This window comes from Argopecten irradians, chromosome 10, assembly GCF_041381155.1.
Source record: "Argopecten irradians isolate NY chromosome 10, Ai_NY, whole genome shotgun sequence".
NCBI classification, from domain to species: domain Eukaryota; kingdom Metazoa; phylum Mollusca; class Bivalvia; order Pectinida; family Pectinidae; genus Argopecten; species Argopecten irradians.
In genome coordinates, this window is record NC_091143.1 from 36,593,879 (window position 1) to 36,615,553 (window position 21,675).

Consider the following 21,675-nt stretch of genomic DNA (forward strand, 5'->3'; position numbering starts at 1 on the left):
TGCTACCTTTCATTACCCATTTCTTTACCTGTGATATATCATCATCAACAATGTGAATCCTGGAGGTTGTGATGGATATTGTGTTCTTTTGCTTTACTATCCGTCTGTGCCGAGTTAACCATTGGTGTAGGTTCCTCTTGTGGATCGATGTTGTTCTCCCATGTGGGATGAAACCCACATTGTTTGCAAGGAATGCGACTGAGACCATCCGCGTTCCTGTGCTGAACACCTTGGCGGTGTTTGATTTCCATGTCATAGCTATTAAGGACTTGTAACCAACGAGCCATTTGTCCTTCCGGCTCCTTGAAGTTCAATAGCCAACGTAGGGAACTGTGGTCTGTTCGCACAGTGAACTTTTTGCCATAGAGATAATGTTTAAAGTATTTGGTAAAATGTACCACAGCAAGTAGTTCCTTCCTTGTCACACAATATTTCCGCTCCGACTTCATAAGAGTTCGTCCTGCATAAGCGATTGGCCTTTCAGTGCCATCTATTACCTGCGATAATACAGCTCCTATAGCCTCATTGCTAGCATCAGTATCCAGCAAAAATGGTTGGGTGAAATCTGGGTGGATCAGTATTGGACTGTTAGTGAGCCGATATTTAAGCATATCAAAAGCTTCTTGACATTCTTTTGACCATTCAAACTGTTTCCCTTTCTACGTGAGTTTGTGAAGGCATTTTGCAATACCAGAGATGTTTTTAACAAACCTCCGGTAATAACTGCAAAATCCAAGGAAAGATCGTAGCTTCTTGACATTTGTAGGTAAGGGCCACTGTTGGATGATTTCAATCTTATCTGGGTCCGTGGCTATCCCTGTTTCTGAAACAATGTGTCCCAGATACTGGACTTGTTTCCTGAAGAGTTGACACTTCTTTGCCTTCAATTTCACTCCTGCACCTAGCAGTCGGTCAAACACAGTCTTTAAGTTTGCCATCATTTCCTTAAATGTTCTGCCTACAACTATGATATCATCCAAATATATTAGACAGATTTGCCACTGAAGACCAGCCATAACCGTTTCCATTACTCTTTCAAACGTCGCAGGCGCTGAAGTTAAACCAAATGGCATAAACAGGAATTCGTATAACCCTGTTCGAGTACTGAAAGCCGTCTTTGGACGATCTCCTTCTTCTCACTCAACCTGCCAATACCCGGAATTCAAATCAAGTGTAAATAACCATGAACAACAAAAGCGCATTGTCCCATCCTTCTTTTTCACCAAAACAATACCGGAAGACCAAGGACTGATTGACTTCCTTATAACATTCCTATCTAACATATCCTGAACCTGCTTGTCTACCTCATCGCGTAACTGAGCGGGGACCCTCCGTAAGGGTTGTTTAATAGGTTTTGCTGAACCTGTCTCTATGCGATGTTTCACAAGACTTGTCCGGCCCAGATCTGCGTCATTCTCTGCAAAGACATGACGGTATTGCCTCAATATGTCTTCAACTTCCTTGTACTGCTTTTCATCTAGACTAGCCATGGATCGCTCTAGTAGCTGATTTAGGTCGGTTCTTAATGAATCCGTTTCTCCGACAGGGAGATCACCTTGACAAACTACAACAACAAGACTGGCGGTGGCTATAGTTGTGCCCGTGTATATCACTTGGAGCTTGTCCTGTACATTCATTAATCTAAGTGGAACTACACTAGCAGCAGTCACCAATGATCTGGCTACCAGTGCTTTTTCTTCTTTCACAAAACTTACTGATCCTTCTACCAGCAGAGAGTCACCCGTTAGTGTTTCTCCTGCATGAGTATGCAATTTTCCCGGTATGATCACCTCGCTATTGGGAGGAATTATTCTCTGCTCAGTTGCAAATACTCTGAAGCATCCAAGAGTTCCTTCAAATTTCATGTCCATTGGAGTATCATCCAGAGTCAATTTACCCATTCTGAGGTATAGCACTCCATTTTTCTTAGCCATGAAATCAAGTCCAAGTAAGCCATCTGTGCTAATCTCGGCCACTACCGCTTCAGTGTACATATCATTACAACCCTCCAGCTTGAGCAAGAATTTCCCTTTCCCGAGTACTTCTAGTTCAGCTCCGTTTGCTGCAACAATATCCTTTGTTACTTCCTGTAATTTAGGGCAATCTCCTCCGGGATGCTCTCATATACTGCTTTCGACAAAATAGTCACTGTAGCTCAAGTATCTACCAAGAGCCTAACCTTTACATGCTGTACTTCAGCAATTAAATAGAGCCCAGCCTCCAAAGCTGCAGAGGAGACTCCAAGCTCTGTCTTCTTATTCATTCCCTTTATTCTGGTGCTTACTGGCTTGGCAGTATTATGTGGATTATTTTTGAGCGTTCGCTCTTTACTCAACTGAGGACAATCCCGTTTAAAATGTCCAGTCTCCCCGCACTTGTAGCACGTCTTGGTAGTTTCAGTTTGATCTTTCCAATAACTATTCGTTGACTGATCTTGTTGCTTTTTAACTCTTTTGAGGGAATATAGTTCCTTTTGTAATTCCTCAAGCTTTTTCTGTATTTGACCAAGCATATCTTTGGTCATTGATGTGCTTTTATTTCCTCTCTCCGTTTCCGACTCATTTTCTACTACGGTCCCTCTAACATGTGCATATCCGTCCCGTTTATGTTTTTCTGCGCGGTTATACGCCTCTAGCTCCACCGCAAGTCTTATTGCGTCATTCAGGTCCTGGGGTCTCCCCTGTTTTATCCTAATACGCATATCCGATTCTACAAGAGCCTCGATAAACTGATGCTTAGCTAGCGTTTCTCCTACATCACTAGGGACTGTTCGGTAAGCCAAGTTTATCAGTCGCCGGATTGCCTGGCCTAACTCTGGTAACGATTATGTTGCTTTCTGTCTTCTCTCCAGTAGTTGTATTCTGTACAACTCATCTTGGTTTGGAGGAGCAAAGCGATCCTCCAAAGTTTTCACCAACGAGGAGTAATGTTCCTGTCTTCCCTTGGGGAAGTCTCCGAGGATTCCTTGTGCATGTCCTCGTAGGCTTACAGCAAGGTAGAGACCTTTTTCTGTGTCAGACTATCTATTGATCCTAGCACATGCCTCAAAATGTGACAGATAGTCCTTCCAAGGTGTTGAGCCATCATAAGTCGCAGCCCTGACAGATATTGTCTTTGGTCTCACTAAGAGTGGGCCCAGCTCATCATCGGCCTCGCTATCGTCTGGTTGCAAGCCCAAGGAATCAAAACCTAATTTAGGAGCCTTCCTCTTGGTTAAATGCTCTCCTTTTATCACCTTAGGAACATAGGAATAACAAGCCTGACACTCAATGTAGTCAGCTATTCGAATGTACTTCTTTATAACCCAGCTACCACTATAAGCAACACCCCATACGGGAACAAATCCTACTTCTATGGTCATAATACTAAAGCAAAATAAAAATAAAACTGCATGCACAAATCTTACTATAACCTATTGGAATCCCACCGCTGCCACCAAATTGTGTAACGTATCGGGGGTCCGATCTCAGTCTGTCACACCAAAGATCCAAACCGTTATAAGTATTCATCAACTAACAAACTAACAAAGAGCCCGTTTGCCAATATATACACTAAAATGGTTTCCTTAAGCTATATACTCTAACTAACAAACATTTTGTACTACAACATAACCTAAGACAATAGAAAGTATATATTTACAGGTATGGACAAGTACGTCCTTTGCTCGGCCCTCCCTATACCATCTACAAATATCTCACCTAAATATTAAAATGAGCTCTTAAATAGCTGCAGTGCTGTTCTAAATACCCGTGGTGCTTTACCACACCACAACGGACCACTAAGTACTTAACACCCAGTACTATAGCTACCGCTCCCCACAGTGTTAAACCACACTGCTGTACCCTACATTCACAATGTACACTCTGTGTATTAGCCCCTCATTATTACACACTCTGACCCTGGCTGCACCGCTGACCACTACAGGCCAAAATGAGCTCTCAAATCTCCTTACTGTCACTACATGCAATAGTACTGTAGCCAGCGCCGTGTCCTCTGTGTATAAACCCTACACACACTGACCCGGGCTGCACTGCAGGCCACTACAGGCTAAACTGAGCACTCACTTTCATCCCTAGACTGGCCACCAGTCTCTAGAATATTAAAAAAATCACTAAAATTTTGCTTGATTATTTTTGTCTCTACTACATGCCTGATTCTAAGTTTTTAACTAGGGGGAGATAATCTAGTAAAGAACTCTGCTGAGAAAGTCTTATCAACAACTAAGGGTCTGGTGGCCAGTCTATTTCACCCCGTGCATACACACGTTCCCCCCCCCCGTTACAGCTCTATAATGTACCCCAGCCTACAAACTCAGGCCCAAGGAGACACTGGCGACAACTAACTACAAGTAAGCATGCAAGGTGTATACAGAGGAAAGGGGAAGCCTTGTTCAGGCAGGTCTCTATACTCTATAACATACCCGCTGTGCCTTTCCTTGTATAGTTCCAGTATTACTGTAATGTATCAACCAGGTGAAAACAAATCAAAGCTGTGACAAAAAACTGCTTCTGCCCTATATAATCATTGGTGAGTCCAAGGTGAGAGGGAGGAAATGTTATTGGGCGAGTCCAAGTGTTCGGCCATCTCCGTCATTGTCCGGAGAGATAATGCCTATGGATTCCATACACTTATTTATAGAATTCAGTACCAGGTCAGCAGCCTGCTCTAATGACCCCGATAAGATACTGGACTTCCCCATGACCATGTCAATGTTTACGCCCAATTAGGGTTTGTGTATTGCCATATTCATCACACTACGCAATGTGTGGTACAAGCTCGGGTTTCCCGATATTTGAGAGGTACTTCCCAACATTATTACAAAACTGGATCTTTACTACTCATGATCTACGTTATCATGTCATAGAAAGTATAGTTGGCAAATTCTTAGCAACATTTTTATTATCTTCAATGTAAATAAATCAACAAAAAGTTTTGAAAACTCAAGTATTTTAGAAATACATAAAAGTACACTACCTTAGAAATATCTACACTGCCCTCCAAAAGTTCTGTTACAGATGTTAAAATTTGCTGGCAATATATCTCTGAGAAAACTCTCGAAAAAGCAATTAATGAGTTAAAAGTGATAAATAATTGATATAAATAATATATTTTGATGTCTGTATGAAAAAAGTTTACACAAAACTGCATTTGTAACGGGACTTTTGGAGGGCAGTATATATGAATTAATTTTAACACTTGAAATCGACAACCGTCCAAACAACGATAGTGACGAATAAGTTTGTCATCTTTTGAGGTAATCCGTCTTTTATCAAGATACGGAGAGCGCAAATATGGTATGAAATACGTGAAACACAATAGGTAGTAAATAAGTTAACATATAATAGGGCACAAAAAGAATAACGTAGTTTGCTAATCTTTCGGCGAAACAATATAAAAAATAAAAAATTTCATTTAAAGATTACAGAGAGAACGACGCTTAATTTCAAAGCCGCCACAGTGGTATTTTGATGTGTATCAAATTACCAAATTACCTGTTCTGCTGTCTCCACTTTTACTATGAGATAGTCCAGGTGTGTAGAGATCGTAAGTGATTGGAACCTATTGAGTATCGAGGATGAAGACTTGCAAAAACCCACCTCTCCTCATCCTGTGTGGCTTTGAAGTTGGGCGTCGCTCTCTCTAGTGTTCAAAGAAAATTTATGAAGGCCTGTGATTGGTTCAGATTTGTTCCCCTGAGCTGCCTTCGGTTTTATTATGGGATAGTCCAGGGGTGTGGAGATAGTAAATGATCGGAACCTATGGAGTATTAAGGAGGTTGTGAGGTAGGCTCTGGGTACTGTCCCCTGGCTGAGACACACCAAAGTCTACGAAAGAGGTAGTTTCTGCTCGTGCTAAGCGTTCAGCATAAAGGGTTCGCCCTGTTCGCCCGTTGTCAGTATATTGTGACCGGGTCGGGCGTGTTGTTTTTTCTCTTCGGCAACATGCTTCAGTGATACAACACTACCAAAAGGGCAAGAGTTCCACTATACAAGAAGACACAACACGAATATACCACAGTCTCCCAAAACACGCACCTGGCACACATACACGCAGCACACCGCATGGGAGGCCGTCCTTACATGGCCCTGGCTGTTAATAGGACGCTAATTAATCAAACAAACAATACAAGAAGACACAACACGAATATACCACTTAGTCACCTGCTTACTATGAAGCTGCTGCTTAAAACATGAGCCATCAATAAAACAAATTAATACACTAACGCGCCCTATAATTATTGAATTTATTCTTAGAGGAATTGCTCCATACAAGCATGGTTAACATAAAAGCGAAAACATATACCTATGTAATGATATGTTTTGGTACTTTCGATGGTTTTTATAGACATATTGACTTTTTGATAAATAACGTCATAGCGTTCCCACAGACATAACGATGAAAGACGAAACAAAATGACGTCAGAGAAGCAGTCTTGCTCAAAGATGAATACTAGGGATAGTTTTGTGATCGACTACAATATATGTGATATGTCTTTAAGGATTTTTGGGAGTGTCGTAAGCGCGCAAAAAAAACCCAATGACTCTCCGAGAGCACATTGAGCAAGTGTACAAATTTAGATCTATTTTTCAATACAATTGTTTCTTAATCTAGGCGAGGTTTACTTAGTAGTCTATCTATAATGGAGTTTGAAATAGAGCTATCGAATGTTATAGGCAAATACAATGAAACCAAAAGGCGACATCCAGAACCTAACAATTTACCTGGACAAAAGAATAAAGGGGACAATTTATTAATATGTTACGTAAATACCGCATCGTCATGAGCGTGTGTACCCGTTGTATAAACAGCATCCATGAGTAGCAGTGTATTGTAACAATTGAAGTATTTCAACGTGCAATCTTAAACGCTATGATAACGATAGTAGACTCAATAGAAAAACGACCTGACATCTATATATATATAGCTAGTGTCTGACCCAGCACGTAGCTCCCTAAAGTCCCTAGTGGGTCCCTACGATGGAAGTAGAAGCTGCAGAAGATGGGGATCACGGAGCGACGAATGATCAACTGCAACAGGTATGTTGGTGTTGACACGTCTGAACCTAGTCCACTAACCCTGCATAAATTTTTTAGTTGTTTTTTTTAGTTTTTTTTTGCCTGATGTATATTGGGCGATAAAAATAATAAAAAAAAGCCTAATAATATAGGCAGGTTTATCGGACTAATTTAAACAGGTTCAATCAACTATTTTATTTTCAGTGCAAAGGATTTAACATTTAAGTTTATGTTGAGTGAGGTGTGTAGCGAGGGACAACCGATAAACTCCGATGTAAGTTTAGCCTTGTTATCAATTAGAAGTATCGCAGCATCATATAGATAAATCATTATTATGTACATAATTAACTTGCATCTGCGTCAGCAGAAACGGTGCCTTATGTGCATATAGTGCATTATGTATTATCCATTCAATAATTGTCACATATTTCTAACGTCAGTCACATTAAACATGTAATTACAAGATATTTTATTTACTTCCTTCTCAAACTCGTGTATACGCTTTTAAAACACGTTTACAGTGAGTCTTCATAAAGACGTAAACCAATTCGTCCGTTATTGCGGAATTAATGGTGTGTTAAACACCGGAAGTTAAGGCGTTCATACATCATGTATGTCCTGATTATTTTTAACGAAATACTTAATATTCCGGTTTTATATCTATAAATAGTTACACGAACCTATGAAATATCAGTCTATATAGATAAAACAAAGATGCGTCCCGATATCAGGTCCAATCGTCTATGCAATTACGAGTATAAGATAACTTGTTTGAGTAGAGAAGGCGTACAGTTTGTAATAAGCTGCACCCGTAGAGGCTATAGTCTACCGCTTTAGTTAGGCATGTTTAATATAACTTTTTGAAAAGTGCTGTTGATATAACGTCTGTTATGATTGGATATTTTCATGATCTAATTCCCGTCGGATTCATAAAATCAATCATGTTGATTTGGCGACGATGAAAACGATAAGCAGTTACACAGCTTTCATATTAACAAATGACGGGTTTCTCGTTTACAAAAAACAAACAATCAAACCCAGCCGAACTCGTCGATCACGAACGTAAAAAATACACTGAACAACACTCTCGATAACATCCTAGTCAACTTACGGGGCTACTTAAAGAACGACGAGATAATGTCCAAGTAACATATACATGTCCAGCAATATATTGATTCTAGGGCACTGGGAGAGGCAAGAAAGAAAGCTAGGGAAGTTGCGTAAAGAATTGTAGGAACTTCAGAAGCATGTAATGCAGGTGTCGAAGAATATTGAGTTCATATGAATATCACGTATGTTTAGTTCGCCCTAATCTCGATCCCACAGTATATGTACACCGGACAATTACGTAAAGAAGTCACACATGTTTATTACAATATATATGCACAAATCAACCTGTCAGTTGTCCACACCTGGCACATTTTCACTAAATATACTCTTTTGCAAATCTGGAAATATCCATTGAAAAACACCACAAACCTCAACTTTGATATAGGCCAATCGCTCGTAGAGCAAACTTAACTTTACAGCGTTTTGTCAATGCTCGAGAAAATTATTATCAGATTTATAACAGACAGACGTATTGAATAATCAAATCGATAATTCTGACAGAAAATACACAAATTGCTGCACTTTTTACTCCACATATAACATCACAGGATCAACAATGCGATCAGATCAGATTGGACAATTTAAAGGGGGTGGAGCTTTCCGATATCATACTGTTAGGATCGATACTATGGTTGGCTACTGGGAAAGAAATGAGGCGATCTCGAATTTCATCTATATATGGCGATTATTAAAGGCCCACTACCTTTCCGAAACGGTTTTTGATTTTTAAAATGAGAATGTAAAACGAGATTAATAATTTAGTCGAGTGGCAAAAGTTATTAACTTAACGTTAATACTACACTTATTATCACCTCCTAAACAATTTAATTAAAATAAATAAAATGTTAATTTTCATAACGCGGGTCGTCTTATGATTTCCCCCGTCGTCCTAAATACCGCGCGGTAGTTGACTATCACTGCGGCAGACGGTAAAACAGCGAAATGACTCTCCATTGTTATCATACATTACGCATGAAATCTTGCATATGTTTGGTGTTGTAACCTCATCTTAGGCCATCGGTATATATATTTTCTGAGGTAATTAATGTTTTTAAAAAATCTTTATATTTTGCTCCGGAAAGGTAATGGGCCTTTAAGGGGAAATGCCACATAAATGCAACACTGCATCATAAATGATTTTAAGAAAGGGGGTGGGTGGGGGTAAGAATGTAACTTTTAAGGAATCTACAGGAGATTAAATTTTGCCGTTTTGCTAATTTATGATAACATCTCCAGAATTTGGAGAACCATCAAACAAATTTAATACTGCTGTAGTTGATTACGAGTTCCTAGTTCCGGAATTCTGTATTACATATGTAATTAAACATGCTACATGTATTAGAGTTAGGAAATATAATAAACGGAACTCCGCTCGTTGGAATAATTGCAAGCGTTGGGTTTAACGGAACTCGGGTCTGGTTCCTAGTTTGTTTACGTTAAACGGAACTAGGAACTAGGAATTCGTAGTCAATACTTACCCTTTAATATATCAGCCCGTCAATACTTATCCTTTAATATATAACCATATTGGGTTGTTCCTTTGATATCTTAGACCAAACGTCTGCAAGAGCTGTTGAAGGGGAGATTCACGAGGGAGGAGGCTTTACGAATATTGGAGTACCATGAATGGGACCTTATGCTGTCCGCTTCGTGTTTGAAAGTAAATATGGAACTGTTATTGCGTTATGTAGGTTTTTACACAACATGGAAGTCAGGATTTACAGTAAACTTTTTAAAATATTAATACACAAAAACATAAAGACGTATTGTTTGATCGATTTCAAATAATCTGAGTCCATCGATCCAATTTATTGATTTCCTAATTAAAAAAACAAACAAAAACATAACAAATGGTCAAGTACCTTTATTGAAACACAAAAACAATCTGGCTTTGACTTGGTTTCCATTTTGTATTTCAGGTGAACCCCGACAAGTGAGGGAGATTTCTGGGTCAGGTGACGGAGTGTGTATCCAACACGTTATACAATTTATGCACTCAGTGCCGTAATGTGTTTCAGATTAAACTTGGTATAAGTAGATTTGTAATGCTGTTGTTGCTTTTCAGAATTTGTTTATTCATGTATTGAACAACATACATCATAACATAACATAGGTTATATTTCCATAATAATTCTGACTTGCACTTGTTTAAAACAGCATGTTCATTAACAATCAATAATAGCGTAAATCGCATATGACCTTTTATATTGTGGATTTCAATGAAGTATCGAATAATGAAACAAAAATCATCAACAAATGTGTTTTAATCCTAACCAACTGGAGGACAATTCGATCATAATAATGTGCAATACATTAAGAAGACACTACGTGTCACATGGGTGTCATCATGTTTCATGTTCATACAAGAACCATGCACAACAAAAATATCTATACCGTTTAAATATGATTTTAAAACGTTAGTGTTCGATTAGATTTCTTGAAGTGAATAATGACAAAATTGCGAAACTAGGTCACTGTTACATACATTTTAAATTTTGTATGTATTGCGTAAAGGCAAAACTGCAAACTATAATTTTCTTTATTCTGTTTTAAAGATGCTCCACCGCCGAAAGAGCATAAACAATAATTTGTACAATAACTGATATCTAATCGTATAAATATATGTCTAATTAACACACAAAAAACAAATAGATAATGTGTTTGCTTTTGTTGTCTGCGCAATCAGTACTTTATTTCATTTAGGGCATAGTGTCATGAATTCTTTTTCGAGATGCAATTTATTATTCCCAATATATATATTGAAATATAGTAAGACGCACCGACATTTCAATGATGGTTATATTGTACATTAGGTAACTTTTGCTACTGTAGAAAAAAAGAAGATTTATCTGCTACTATTATAATAGTTAAAATTACCATTTGCGGCGATGTAGCATCATTAAACAATTTACGACCATTTACAAATACTGTACATAATTTGTTGTAGAAAACTCCAGAGTAATTGTCACTTATTTACTAAGATAATAATAGTCACATAACTAGAAACAATGAAATAAGTTCTTTCTGTTTGATCAAAGTGGATTGAAATTCGAGCTGACCATTATGTACGGAATCTCGCCTACCAAAACCACGTTCCCTTCCAAGTACGACAATTTGCGTGTGAGGAGAATGATAATGTGTGGTGGCGGAAAGTGCCTACTCGGAAAATGGTAATGACCTCCAATATTTTGTATCTCGTATATTGTTCTCATTCATGGTTTTGTTTGTAGATTTGGTCCATATTCGCGATTCTTATTGTTGTCAGTTTTCTTATGTTGAATCTGGTCATAAAAGGAAACAGATAAATAAGATAAAGCATGTTGTAGTGTACAGATGTATACAGGGATGGACACGCCAGGCTATATTTAAGTATATATTTGACGGAACAATGTTATCACCAAAAAGGTTATTTTTACATACTAGGTTTCCAAATGTAAGAAATGTCAGAAGCGATTCGAAGCTGTACCGAAGGAAGAAGAGTGGGGATTGGCCAACTTTGTTTGTGAAAATTGTGGAAAGAAATTTAAGTAAGTTTAACAACTCATTACAATATTTATTATTAACACTTAGTGCTGATGTGCTGTAATGAAAATGATTTTCGTTATCTGTCTGATAATTTGCAAACAACCTTATTACTTAATGATTTAAATAAACATACGTAGTGATTTGTAGATATTTGATTTGATTATTGCTTTAAAAACTTCATATGATGATATGAAAACGCTATAAACATTAGACATTGTACATAGTGTTTGCTATAAAAAATGTTAATTTGTTGAAACATTCTACATTTTAAATGAGAATTATGAAAAATAAATTGTTTATGATAAATATTGATATCGTTATAGACTCTATCCTTATTTGTTACAGTGGATTTGGTCAGATGAACAGCACAACATCTCCCTGCAATAAATGCGGTACAATGTGTCAAGTAAAAAAAGTTATCCCTCCATACCGTCGCGATAGGAATGGACGAAGATCAAGTCGTGCTACACACACGTGTACAGCCCCTAACTGCTACAATCGATCACCAGGTCATTTATGGTTTCTCTTGTCTTAATGTACTTTGAACATGGATAATTTCGTGTGATTTTATTGCTTTGTTGGCTTTCGAACTGTTCGTAGTGTGCAATTTTTCTCTACGCATCTATATTATAAATTTTCACCTGCAAAATGTACTTGTCTAGTTGATATATTCACACTAGGATATGCTAAGCGAAAGTATCTCCAGCGCGGTGTTGATTTCCCATATCTACAAACGATACGAAATTTGATTTATGGAAACAATTTTGAGATGTAAAAATACCGTTTCTCACCCAGTGGTTCAATGTTTGTAAAAAAAAACCAAAAACCGTTTTATAAATAAACTAACTTTAGTATAAAAATGTTATCGATACTTAAGAAATTGAGTAAGAAAACATGCATACAAATTAATAGACAAAAAGAAAATAACCCATATATCACACTTTTGCAGGTGCACCTTTCTGCACTACCGACGTAAAGTGTGTCCATCCACGATCTCTGAGACGACAGGTGGTCTACCCCAGTCGACAGCATCACAGCACAGGTTCTACTGTAGCTACATTCCTCAGTCAGGGTGACCTTGATATGTTTCAGAACTACCCCGGACCACGCAATATGGCGGATGTTTTTGAGGCCGGAAGTGGCGTATCTGATGACAACTAGATCTAACCCTATACATGTAATATCCATTTTTTCCTATTTTTTTCTCTTATCTCGCTGAGTCTAAAACAATGTATTTGCATTATCATTCAATAACGATTGAAATACGTGTATTCAGACTTTAAAATGTTACGGATTATAAAAACCAAAATCGACAGATATAACGATTTAGCATTTAATCATATGTGGGGAACCTTGATATGATAGTAAAACACGCAATGTCTCTCTACTACTATGCTGTAGGTTACATAAATATAGCATAACCTACTTTATGTTTGTCAGAGTTAACATCTTGGTTTTTTTCTTAGAAGATCAAAGGAAACACATTCATCAACATATTGTCAATATGGATGAGGGAGGCCGAAATATATATATTAGTGATGTGGAGTTAATGAGCATAGTGTTCAAATGTGTATTGATGTATTCACCTTGTAAAACGGATGCACTTTTATTCAATTATGTATAAATGCGACTTTGAACATCAAAAGCAAACTAAAACAATGTCTTTTGTTTTCTTTTTGCATTTGAACCCTCAAGTGTGAAATGCAACAGACATACCGATATGACCGATATGAAACTGTTTTAATTGATAAATAAGTAATATAAGTGATATAAGTTGTAATTGGACAAGACTTGAACTTAGATACGGCTCTCATTTAATCTAAGGTTCTGCTATGCGGCTAGTCCATGCTTACTATGTTCCACCTGGAAAACAACGCATGATTAGTCACATATAGTCCATTCGTTTGAAACTGAAGCTATCAATGGTTGAACAATGGATAGCGTGTCCGTCATCCTGTTTATACCTCGTGGAGGCTGTCTTCTAAGAAATATTATTTCGAAATATCTCGTTGACCAGGAGGTTTACTTGATCTTCATATTGCATTGATCGACTGGGACATTCTACAGAACAAATAACTAAATAATTTTACAGTGTTAAAATTTGTTAAAGTTTTGTAATGTATTATAAAAACAGATGAATATTGATTAGCTATTGTGTTCTATAATTAAAGTCTTGGTTCTCATATAACACTAGACAGAAAATTTTTTTTTTTGGTCCTTCAGCTCAACCAGGGTATATATATACGTAGCCATTTTTGAAATCAGGCGCATTTTGCACTAAAATATCCCGAAATTCTAATGATTTTACCAATTCATTATCAAAATTGATATTTTGAACCTAAATCTCAACCTGAATTTCCAAATTCATATCAAAGTTATCTAGGAATAATTACCTGTCAGAAAACATTTTTACTTTTGAAATTCATAATAAGCTAGCCAATCAGTGGCCGTGTCAAAACTTTATCCTGGACTCAATCTTGTATACACAGGGGCCATTTCAAAGGTCTTTTTCATTTAGTTGGTTATTCCCTATTCTATCTATTCACGTCGTAGTGAGTTAGTTTCTCCATTATGACGTTTACATCATCGACAGTGTTCTCGTGATATCCTTGGTGTTGGATAATGATTGATTGTGGTGCAGATATGGGACTAAATAGAGAACTGAAGCTTTCAATGAAATTTTCAATTCCCTGTTGTGAAGCAGATGGGCTGTCATTGTTTTCAGTTCCAAAGATCTCACCGTTTTGTGCCCGTTCTAAATATGTCAGTCTAATAAGAGAAAGAGAGTCTGTCAAACCAGCAAGGGATCGAGGGCACATGGATATTCGAATTTTAGGTAAACATTGTTTTAAAGAAGAAAGTTCGTTTTTTATATGACTGTGAGTTTTGCCATTTTCTGATTGGTTTAGACCGCCCAAACAGTTCTTGACAAAATGCAATGTCAACCTGAGACCGATGAACACCTGTTCAGAGGTCGACATTGCAAATCCGGTAACCTGGCTATAAATAGACACAGGGAATTCCCGGTCTCTTCTACATTTTTGACCAATCAAAAAGTACATGTATTTCTTCTTCATGATATCAAGCAGTCCCCCTCCCCAATACTCAATATCAACCTGGGATGACGTCACAATGCATAGTTTGGAATTTTCTGGTGGATATCATGTTGTATCGTGGCGGGAAAGTGTAGTTTCAGCCAATCAGGAGCGAGCACAACACACAGCCATATAATAATGCATTTTGTCAAGAATTTAGGTGTGAAAACCATTCAAATCGTTAGACAAACATATGCAGAAATAAGCAGTTCTTTTCGAACATTCCTCGTATTTTGATAAGTCTGTTATCCTATTTCACAGAAAGCTGTTGAGATTTGTTTCTTTCATATGTACATTGTATAAGGCTCCCATGGGTTCTAGACATATTGCAAGGTAGTTACAGTGTGTTACCGCACTGTATAAGCTCCCAAGTTCTGTATATTGCATTTTGGGCCCGATCTATCACAAAGATGACTGACAGGCTATAGTGGTGCATATTTGAAGTTTGAAACACTAAAAAAAATGGCTGACAGGTGGCCAGTTTGGATTTGGATAGCTGAAGTTTATCTCTGCTCTATTTTTGGGCTGATAGGACAAAATGACGGACAGACAGCTAACTTGGATTTTGATAATTTAACTTTTGTTGCTGTTATTTGTTAAGAAAGCACTAAAGAGATCTGTCTGGTATTTTGTATGCATGGTTCCTTTGGGCCATTGTATTGTTGGTTCTCTTTCGACGCCTTGTGGTGTAAATTGGAAGTTTGGAACACAAAGACAAAAAGATGACTGACATCTGAAAGTGCTAAGGAATATCTGTCTGTTGGTTCTTCTTTGTCCATATAGATTATCTTTTTTATTTTGTGAATGAAAAGTACCGATAATTAAACAGCCATCTTGAAGCACAACATGACCGATATTGGGCATATTAAATTTGACAATTGAAGTGTGTTTTTTCTAAGCAGTCTTCACTGTGAAGTTTTTCTGGGTGTTTTTGATTTATTTCAGAGGAAGAAGAAAGGAAACAGATGAGAAGGTCACTTTATCCATTGTCTTACCAAATATAGTAGGGGAAGACTATTATATGTTGTCCAAAACCAGAAGCAAGCGCATGTTAACCGGTTCCTGCAACATAAGTAAGATAGGTAAAGAAACACCATACAATACCACGGCTTGACCTGTGCACGGCAGCCATCGTTACAGAGCTTTGTAGAACAATTAACAACAAGACACGCCGCTTTCACAATTAGGTGTTCAACAAAGTCGGACCAGTGGAGGTACGTTGATGCTAAGTCTAATCCGGCAGATCTTGGTAGTCGAGGTAGTTCTTTGGATCATCTTAAATCAGCAATGTAGAAGATGGTCCAATCCTTTGCCCTCTTAGATAATCCAAAGTGATGCTTCAAATATGTTACACATCAGACGAGTATGGGAAAAAATGATATGTTTAGTGTGTAAGATATCACATGCCATGTTATTTGAGAATGGTGTGAAAACCTTGACCAATGAGGTCATTGTGACCTTGATGGCAGAGATATTCGCTATAATGAACGCAAGACCAGTAGCCTCAGTCTCCAGTCACCTCACTGCTACGCAATTCTTAAGCCATCAACGCTACTCAATCAGAAACTAGAAAATGAGTGTGTGGCCAGCTACAACTGAAACGTACATATTTCGCAAGCAGTGGAAAAGAGTTCATGTTCTAGCAAACTTACTCCGAAAGCGTTGGAGGGAATGATGTTTGTAGACGTTACATATAAGATGTAGAACTGATCAGCTCTGTATCAAGAATGGTTATGTCGTACTTCTAAGGGACAAAGACCTTCCTAGAAATGAGTGGCTAATGACAATAGTTTCCAATGCCATAATGCTGTGTAAACAAGGATGGAAAGCGTATCACTTACACCAGACCCATCACAGATATGATGTTATTGGTAGACTGAACTTTTAATTAATTTTGTGCCCTGAACAGTTTTTTGTATTGCATATTGTGAATGATATGTGATATCACATAGATGTCTTACAGGGAGTATACCGGAACGATGAGTTATGTTATTTTAGTGTTCTTTGATCTTCAGTCTACTGTTTTTGATTTCATAGTCATCTCCTCTACTACTTTGCATTCGCCACCATTAATTTTGAAGAACACCTCAATAGAAATATTGCCAATAATGCAAATTCAAAGTATTATATTCTTTATAATTATCTTAAAACAGTGTATTCCTAGTAAATAAGGGGAATATAATATAGAGTGCCTGGATAGTTAAGGTCTATTTACCAAGAAGACTCTAGATGTCCTTTCCAAATTAGGGCACGCTTCACCAGTGAGATGTATAAAGGGAGACGACTCCAACTATTATGCATACTATATTGGCGATATATTACAGTATTTGTGATATTGAATAATTGTTCTAAAATACTTTATATATAATACTTTCTTACTCTTTAAAAATACTCACTTTTTAAGAAATTGTATGCCATGTATCAGATCATTTGTATTAATTTAAAAGTTAACATTTACACTATGCCATTGAAAAGGGAATGCAATTACTTGCAGTATTACCACAATAAAATATATTTTCTGAGACCTAGTGTAGCATGACGTAAGTTTTTCACGTTTTTTTTAAAATATATTATAGTCTATAGCAATATCTTATTGTGTCATGTAGTGGATTGATATAGTGAACGGGTTTCATAATTAGCTGTACTTTACTTAGTTCTGAGCTGTTTGAGTTTGAAGCGAGAACTTAAATTTAATTAATCTTACAAACCTTACCATATAATGCTGTGTTTATAACTTTATATGAAGTACCATGGTACATTTAATATAGTGTAAAATTATGCATCTTTATGTTTCTATCATTAAAATATTTTGAGGTGCAAAGACAACAAGCAAACTTATGATTCTGTAGTCATAGAAAACTTCAATGTTTATACTTGTGCGTACATTGTTTCCATTCTCCGGCCAGTTTACGAACATTTACGAGACATTCCATGATATTCAGAAATCCATGTCAATTAATGCTTGGTTCGGTTAATTAGGTTTAACTTCCTGTTAACAGCCAAGGGCGGTCTCCCAGGGAGGCTGCGGTGTATTCGTTTTGTGTCTCCTTGAAATAGAGGCATTCATGTCGTCTTTTATAGTGCTATCTCACTGAAGCATGCCGCCAGAGACATTGAAAAAGCACAGCTCACTCGGTCACATAATATTGACAACGGGCAAACCAGTCGCCCAACTCCTTGTATACTGAGCGCTAAGTAGGAGCAGAAACTACAAATGTTATAGACTATGGCGTGTCTTGGCAAGGGGTCAAAATCATTTTTTTTGTTCACAAGACCCGAAAATGTTTTCCTATTTTGTGACAAATTAGAGACATTTTGACACTTGAACTCTTTGATTAAACTAACGTCCTATAAGAGCTAAGGTCATGTATGGACGGCCTCCCATGCAGTCGGTGTTCTGGGTGTATGAAATGCGTGGTACGTGACTGCGTGAATTGGGAGACTGCAGTATATTCGTGTTGTGTCTTCTTGTATAGTGAAGCTCTTGCCATTTTTATTGCGCTACATATATATCACTAAAACATGCTGCCGAAGACACCAAGCAACACACCCCACTCGGTGACATCATACTGACAACGGACGAACCAGTCGTCCCACTTCCGGTATGATGAGCGCAAAGAACAAGTAGAAACTACCAGTTTTATAGACTATTGTGTGTATCGGCCAGGGTACATATCCCAGATCCTTCCTTAGAAAGGTGAGCGCTCAACCGGAGACCAAACGTGAGGTGGTCAAGGGAGACGTTAGAAAGAAAAAAATCAAACACCGGGACTTTTCGATTTTAAAACGTCTTTTCGATTTTAAATTGTGCAGTTTTAACAGAGGATTTATCCCTGACATTATCCAAATTTTGAAAAAATATGATTTGTATTTTGTACTGGATGGATTTTTAAAAAATGGAAACATTTAGTAAATACCAATGTTAAAAATATGAACAGTTTCAACTTTGTGAAAGGATGAAAGCTGATAAAGATTTTTCTCGTTTTTCTCTTTTACATGAAAGAATAGAACCATATGCAATATGGAAACTTGCTTTACGTTTTCCACAGTATAGTTCATGCATTAAACGAATTGTTAAAATATGCGTAGAAATGCGCGATAATGAAAATTTATATTTGTGTCATTTTTGTGGTCTAATGTATAATGATCTCATATTGCACAGTGTACTTGAATGTAGCCACACTGAGAACTTGCGAGACCAACTGTGGTGTATTATCAGTACTGTGAAAGATATAGATTTTGTTTTTTATCTCAATTCAATGTCAAAATATCATCTACTGCATGTTCTTCTTGGTGGACTATTTAAATACCATTTGTCTCAAAATGAAATGGAAGACTTTAGACTAAATTCAATTATTATTGTTAACAAAATGTTCGTACAAAGTGGTATCCATAACTGACCTTTTTTTTTCTTTTCTTTCTTTTTTTAGGCAAATATTTGATTGTATTACCTTCAACTGAAGTTATATGTATGCTTAATCTTGTGAACTCCAGAGTATTTGTATTATGTATGTTTTTGTGCTAGCCTTATATATAGACTTTCGATACGTATATATCTGTTATTACAAACTGTATGTATCATTTGTGATGTCTCGTCTACATATGTTTGTAGCTAATTATTATAAGCATTCTCCGCTATTAGATAATGGCGAAATGTAGTCGAATATCTAATAGTATTGTCTTGTATTGATAGATATGTATATATGTGTGTAACGTGTGTATGTTAGAATGTTTCTTTCTTTATTTATGTATTATTTTCTGTAAACTCTTCAATATTGGAGGAAATAAAGGAAATAATAATTATACAAAGCGGGCTACTCTATTTACGCTCCGCGAGCGTAAATAGCGTAGCCTGGTTTGTACGATTATTAGCACTGCTGGAAAAATATATTATATTTTTTAATTCGAAATTTGATAACCTTACCTGGTCCGATCGATTTGGGTGAACTTATGTCATAACGTCGCGTTCATCAACAGTTGGCTATCTCGATTTCTACAGTCAAATTTTATTGGCAGTGTTCCTATTAGATCAAGGGGCCGATTCCATGAACGCAATGAACATTGAGGATAAAAGGGTTATATTGGCTATTCTCATTTATAATTCATATTTAATTGGGAGTATATATTTCTGGGTCTCTTGTATTGATCCATGCCTCATCAATAGATAATGAAGTTACACATGAAACGTCCTTTTAACTATGTAGTATCGCCTTAGCCGTGATGAATGGATTATTCAAGCAAAACTAACGATACACTACCCAGCATGGAGCAATTGGGGCCTTAGAATTTTACCTGCTACCCCTATTGCATGATCGTAAAAGGCGACTAAATTTAGGATATGATCTTTTCTCTTCTTCCTACTAACATATCCCTTGAAATCGCTCACTTTTGGCCTTCTGTGGTAGTTTCTTCTCCTGCTTATATGACTCTTAAACTCTTAAATTGAGGTTGTATTTTATAAATGCTACACAGGAAAAGTTGAAAAGACATAACTTCAGCAACTGCTAATTGAACATACACCGCCTTGCGGTTGATATAAAATAGCATAACTGTTTTTAAAAATATTCAAAAAGATGCTCCAAGTTTTTATTTCATCCAAATGCATAACAATTATATAGAGAACAGTACAGTCATTTTCCTTATTAATATGACATGGAGAACAATATGTCAGCCAATATACTAATGCGTTACAAATGTAGATATTCCCCCGAGGGAAATACGGCGTTTTATTTCCCTGTCATGTGATGTGTTTCAACTATATTCGATAACTTGGTTTTTTATCATTAATAGTCGTTTATGTATGAATCATAAATAAATGAAATTCATAAAAGGTAAATGACAGTCGCAGATACCTATATATGTGGCCCCTATGTGTGCAGTCGCAGATACCTATATATGTGGCCCCTATGTGTGCATTAATAGTTGTTCGGTTCTAATATCAAAATAGAGAAATATGTTATGTAGGTTATAGTTAATCTTTTAACATACGGAACTTCCGTACGTTTTGTTAAGTTGAAACGATGACGTAAGAGAATGTTGAAGTTAAACTTTAAAATTTATTAACGGTAGCTTTGACTTGACGGAGGGCTATTCTGGAGCGTCCAGAATATAGCCGTTGCGTTCCATACAAAGTCGGGGACCTAACTGACTTACAAATAAAATATCTCATGCTTAAATAATGTACATACAATAAAATTACAGAATTATGATTGACAGATATCGCTCATTGGCAGATTAATCAACCGTGGTCAGTGTCCTTTAGGCAATTAGATAGGCCATGACATTAATCCGGTTACGTAATAGAATGGAACATAAAATCTTTTAGAAAAGGGATCGAAGTAAATTGCAAGAGGATATACACAGTAATCACACATACGGGTTTTTATCTCAAATGTCACAAACGATATATGTAGAGTAAATATGATCAAGAATATAACCTTAGCAATGTCAAATTACACACAATAGTATTAACTGATAACTGATGTTAAAATTTAGCAACTATTAACACAAGTCCAAAGCACTTTAAAATTTATCACAAAATTCTTTGTGATACTTTACCCAGATAACTAATATGTCCAACTAGTTTTTATATAAATCAAAAAGTGAATATATCAAGTTCCTTACACAATGGGGTGGATGGCATTCCTTATTTGAAAAGGGAGAACAATCTTAAATCCCTTGTGTTGCACATGTTGCATAATGCTTGTTACTTCATCTATACATGTATGTTGAATAATTTTATATTTAGGGATTTCCATCAGGATGGAAATCCCTATTGTTATTGTTCTGTTTTTTCTTATTATTCTTATTATTTCCACGAAACCTTCTTAACACTTTTTCTCACGAACGGAACAAGGTACGACGCTCAAATTTGGACACGTTATGTAGGTACACGAGTGGTTGAAACGTACGTTCGATTTTGCATGATA

The 21,675-nt window shown here is 36.9% G+C and overlaps 1 protein-coding gene across 1 annotated transcript; it reads left to right on the plus strand.

Moving 5' to 3' along the window:
- The first annotated feature begins 6,888 nt into the window (after nt 1-6,888).
- On the plus strand, nt 6,889-13,296 carry LOC138332687 (shiftless antiviral inhibitor of ribosomal frameshifting protein-like). Its single transcript, XM_069280678.1, has 6 exons — nt 6,889-7,037; nt 9,679-9,786; nt 11,165-11,296; nt 11,550-11,653; nt 11,997-12,160; nt 12,601-13,296. Exons 1-6 carry the CDS (start codon nt 6,978-6,980, stop codon nt 12,810-12,812), a joined length of 780 nt encoding a protein of 259 aa, XP_069136779.1. The 5' UTR covers nt 6,889-6,977; the 3' UTR covers nt 12,813-13,296.
- The last annotated feature ends 8,379 nt before the right edge of the window (nt 13,297-21,675 follow it).